Source organism: Melanaphis sacchari, unplaced genomic scaffold (assembly GCF_002803265.2).
Source record: "Melanaphis sacchari strain LSU unplaced genomic scaffold, SCAv2.0 Contig117_pilon_pilon, whole genome shotgun sequence".
Lineage (NCBI taxonomy): Eukaryota > Metazoa > Arthropoda > Insecta > Hemiptera > Aphididae > Melanaphis > Melanaphis sacchari.
Genome location: NW_020270456.1, coordinates 505575 through 511536, shown reverse-complemented (window position 1 = coordinate 511536; position 5962 = coordinate 505575). Strand labels below are relative to the sequence as shown.

Below are 5962 nucleotides of genomic sequence, written 5' to 3'. Positions count from 1 at the left end.
TGTACTGTATATACATATGGTGAAGGTATATAAAGGGTACTCTTATTTTTAACACCTACCAATTTTGTTAAAACGTAAACCAACGGTTATACTATGATGATAATTAATTATAAAACACACGTGTTATTTAAATTACGCGATATTAAAGCGTATACGTAAAATATATATAAACATAGTTTTATATTTCAAGGCGTCACGCGTTGTGGCAAAGTAATAATTTAAAGTGAAAAAAAAAAATTAACCGAAAACGAAATGGATTAACTCATACCAAACACACGCACACAAAAACGAGGTCGTAAAAGTATAATACGTCATACGTTAAAATTATTTATTACAACGATTCGGCGCGTTTATTAACACCCGTAACTACTGCCGTATAATAATATTCATATACATGTTATAGTAGTAGCATTACTTGTGCAGTAACGGCGTGTTAAAATTGTATCGACTTAATGATAAATATTGTTGGCGAGTCTCGTGATAACTATACCGCCGCGCCGCAGCTATACTCTTTTACCTATTTGTTTACCTACCTATGTTATACGTCGTGTCGCGCGCGCCTATGTTAAACATTATTATAATAATATAATATTTTTTAATAATTGGCCGAATTAAAATGAAATTTTCGACGGACGCGACCGGGTCCTAAATAATTATAATATATTATGTCTCCATCGCTACCCCCCCGCGACCAACATACCTATTATAATATTAATAAGTCGTATTATTATAAATTAACGTACCGACCGATGCACTAGCGCATGTCTACTGCTGTTGCTACGTACGTTATTACGGCCAGTCCCGTAATTTATTGTTTAATATTATCATCAACGTGTGACCGAGTGCGTGTAAACAATTTACATGTAGGTACAACATTATTTCGATTTTCGGTATAATAATAGTCGCAATTAAAAGTATTAATGCCGTTTAATGGTTTTGGGCATACACAGATACGTTTAAACCCATGCATCTACTTTTCTTCTGTGTGAACTTACAACGTACCTACGTAATAATAATATAATTATTGAATATTATGTATTATTAGTTATTGTGGAGCATGAAAGTCCTCTGTTGACGACACTGTGCCCGAACGCACTTTCCAACGCATAGTGTTATATTGTACACATTAGATCGTTCGCAGTATAAGAAAAGTCAAAATTACGGAAAAAAGATAAATGATAAAAAAATTTCCGAAGACTGTTTATTGGTATAACACCACGATGAATATGATTTTTGGGTGACGTTTACAGGTCATGCGATCGTTTTGGTGCAACTATAATTATTAAAAATTTTAACGTGCGTTACATGAGTAATTGAAGAATTTAAGCTGTAATTTTTCGTAAAATAAGTTTATATAATTTTTTTTTTTTTTTTGTGAAAATATAATTTAAATATGTACATACATATCGTACATTTTTATCTATCGGTCTAAGCCAAATTCAATGAAAATATTAAAAGTCTTACGACTCAAATATTATGAACATGACAAGGGGTTAAATAATTATACTATGATAAAATCAATTATCTATAGGTAATTAAAGTATTGTACCTATGCGGTTGAATTAATGTCGAGTATAAAAGTGTATATATACAACAAAAACGTATTTGTATACCAAAATAACCTGTAACCTAATGTTAAGTATAAATCGCATATAAATATTATGTATATGGTTCAACAGAAATTTCGACGTCACCGATTTTTTCTTCTCGGCAATATTTTTTGAAATTGAAAATGATTTTTATAGGAAACATTTTTAGTAGTGTGATAGTCATAAATCTACCGTATATCACATATTATATTTAGGCATACATGTATATCATAGCCTTGCATATTATTATACGCGAGCCGTTATAGGCACAGGTGTTATTTGAGTAAAGTTCTGAATTTTCAAGTATTTCCTATCATAAAAATTTCGCTACCAAGGCAGTTGCAGGCATTTTTAATGTTTTTTACACGCACGTACACACACATATACAATATGTTCTCAAAAAAATCGGATGTGAGAGAGTTGTATTATACTTATGTTTCCCTAACCCGAATCAAATATTGTTATTGCGTCGATACTTTCAGAATATTTCTATAACCATTACAAGGGTGGTTACATATGTCACTGATATTTTCTTATACTCCCTTTAAAGTGTCACCCTACACATACTTTTTTCCAGTACATATGTCATCTTAATATATTGCGGGTGATATTCAATGTGCAGACAATGATTACCTTATGTGGAAAATTAATCTCAATCAGGATTAAGTTATAGGTTCAAGTGTAATGACTACAGTATTCTCAAGTAATAAAAATATTAAATACCAAATAGCAAAAATAAAGTAAGAAATAAATAAATTTATATTTAAAAGCAATAATAGGTAATAACTAATAATAATAATAATAAAGATATTGATATTGACGACATTATATAGTTATTATAAAACAAACTTGTTATTTATTATTAAGTAGAGAAATCTATGATATTTTAAAGTATAATGACATTTAAAACTGTTTAATATGTTAAGGCATAATGCATCATTTTTTTTTTTTTTTTTGGCATTCCCTGATTAGCTGACTAGTGATTACCATTCAAAGAATTCACTTTCAGTTGTTTGTCTTTAAATATTTTTTTAAATAACATAGGTACATCTTCGATTTTCAACATAATCTAAGGACATAATATATTAAAATTGGTTGTTTGTATACATTTGTTTAAATATACTGCTGGCATAGTACACATGTATACAGCATACAGTTTTCATTTTCTAATTTATAATACTGGCCATATTGAATACAAATTTTAGAACAAAATGTTTGAATTGGTCAATTGTACCATGTGTCAAAAGAGAAAATATTAATTTCAGTTTGTAACATTCTCAGCAGTAATACATTTTACTTATTACATAATTCTTCATTGGCTGTTTATGTTTTATCATTAATTACAATATAAAAAAAAAGCTGTTTTGATAAATATTTATGGTAAAAAATTATATTTTAATCATTACTTTATCCGGTTTATATAGACATAATTATTAATTAACTATCACCACCATGGGAAACTCATGCATTACGACATAATATACCTGCTATAATACAAAATAGTAAACTCGTCAACGAAAATATTGTTTTGGACGCTTAGTTGTTATTTTATGTAGATTTTAAAATAACAAAAAGCATTAGAACTTAAAAATTACCATAGGTAATTAACATAGGTTGTTAATTTAATTCGTCGTTATGTGTATTACGCAAGAGGACTTCGTGTTTGTTTATAAAATAAACATTATAATATATAACGTTACACAATGTACATAATATTACTATAATTACCTATAATGTATTATATTGCATTGTAAATCGAACTGTAGAAATTAATTTTAGTTGAAATTTTATTAATGTTATTAAAATAAATTTACGTCGATTGTGAAACATACGCATCGTACGAGGAATATTGATAAAATCGTGTATTATAAATTGTTCAAGGATATAATTACAATCATGTCGCTGCCTGGACCTAATACAACAATCGAAGAAACAAAATCAATGCCATGCATTGAATTAGCATCCCCCATATTAGCTGAATCCGATCATTCATTAACGTCTTATAAAAGTTTCAATACAATTCATGAACGAGAAATCAACAAACCTACTGAAAGACGTCTAAACGTTAAAGCTTTGGTCGAAAAACATAAACGGTTTCAAGAAAAATTACTTGGCGTTAAGGTAAACAACCTTAACTATAAAATGACTTCAGTTACCACCAATGCTTGTGAAAACGAATGTGCGTCGTACAACAGTTGTAAAAATATGGAAGGTGACACGAAACAGGCGGATAACGTCGACAATTTTGTGAGATTATATAATAATATGTTATATGAATTAACGATACGGATACAATATACTGGTACACGATATAAATAATATTTATTGTTTTAAACTCTGAACGGTGCAATGAATATATTAATTTTACAATGATGTGTTTTTAAACATTTTTTTTTCGTTATATTAATTAAGTACCTAAAGCGTTAATTTTTACGGAAACCCAGTTTTTGAAAAAATTGATTTTCTCACTTTGTTAAAATCAAAAATAAATATCCTGTACACATTTGGATTTTTCATCAAATATATTGGTATTTTATATTATAATTTTCAAAAAAAAAAAAAAAAATTCAACCTATTAAATATTTTCAGTTTAGCGTAGTTTTATTTAAGTAAATATCTAAATATCGATAAGATATTTTAAATATAAAAATATAATAATATTATTATTCATTTTTTATGCACAAAAACGCAATAATATTATCAAAATAATTAGATTAATTTAAAGTTATTGCTTATTTATATTGTCAAACGTCTAGATATATCATATTAATAGAGTAATAAAACATATTACCATTAATACTATCACAGAAATATAAATATTTAATAAAATATACTTAGTAGTTTGTTATACAAAATTATAAGCTGACAAATCTTTGCTCATAATCATTTTTCGTAAATAATGATTTATTATTCAATTCAAATTTAAGTCATTCACTACTATAGAGACTTACACGTCGAAACTCAAGATAAACTCGACACGTGATGTACAAATATACGATAGAACGGTTTACTTCCTTGTTCACTTTTTTGTTATCACATAAATAAAATATTGTACTTAATACCAAGTTAATTTATAGAATTATTTCACTTTTAATAAACCATGGCCATTAGCTGGTATTAACTTAATTTGTTATTACATATATATAAATCTAATATTTATTTAAATGTTAATACGTTATATATAAATTCATAGTGATATACTGATTATTGTGGGTATTATTATTATATAAATTTATCTATTATTAGAAATTTTATAAGTATATAAATAACTAATATTACCTATTATAAGTTTGTTTTTTAAAAATATTCATTCTATTTACTAATATCAAAAGTGTTGTAGGCGAAAAATAATGTGTTTGAAGTATTTGGTGCCCAAATATTATATAATCAAAAACCACTGAAAGTACAAAAACTTGTGTTACAATCTCATGACATTGATTACAAAACTGAAACTCACGAGTTAGATGAAATATTGAAAACTATGGACAGAGATTTTTGGCAAAATATTGCTTCTGTGGTCAACATTAACAATATTTACTACCAGTGTTTAACACAAATTATACAGGATACTCAAAAATTTAAAAATCTCGAGGACGTATTGGTTCATGTCAATTCGGTATTAAAAACAGTTGGCGATGGGTCTGAACAAATGGGATTGGAACTCATTACTTCTTACAAGAAATGTTTGAAAAAGTTCGGTATCGTATTCGATAGTAAATTAAGTGATAAATTAAAGGAAACTTCGTTATCAAGTAACGATTGCAAGTTGAATGCGCTTAAAACTGAGTTAGCTGAAAATAAAAAGCGCGCAAAAATCGCTGACAACACTATCATACAACTCAGGAAGGAAAAGAGAGATTTGTTGAATATATTAACCAGTTATGATGCTGAAAACATTCACGGAGTATCCTTAGAAAAACGGCTTGAAGCTGAGCAACAGAAAAACAGTGAATTACGTGAATTAATTGCTACTATTTTTAACGAGAAAAATCCTTTTATAATATTACCAAACTAATAAATAGCGACTTTGGAAAAAAGAAAATAATATATTCAATTATATTCAATTAACTTATGTTTTAATATTACTGTCTAATTTAATACCTAATAGTTTAAATTATTAACATTTTAAAGTATAACATTTTAACACAAAAAATGTTATTGTAGAGCCCTTCCTGTCTAAAATTACAACGTGATTATGGAAATGGTTGTATACATATTATATTATATGTATCACTACTATAATAACTAAACAATTTTTTCAATGTATTTAATTTCAATAGTTTTATCAATATTTTTTCAAGTACTTTTCTATAATATTATACAATACTTCAATTTTTTGAAATATCTATAAAATAATATTGGGTAATTTATTA

General features: G+C 27.1%; 1 protein-coding gene across 1 annotated transcript; it reads left to right on the top strand.

Moving 5' to 3' along the window:
- Positions 1-3485: 3485 nt before the first annotated feature.
- On the top strand, positions 3486-5604 carry LOC112604013. The gene is made up of 2 exons (XM_025352869.1): positions 3486-3836; positions 4930-5604. Exons 1-2 carry the CDS (start codon positions 3486-3488, stop codon positions 5602-5604), a joined length of 1026 nt encoding a protein of 341 aa, XP_025208654.1.
- The last annotated feature ends 358 nt before the right edge of the window (positions 5605-5962 follow it).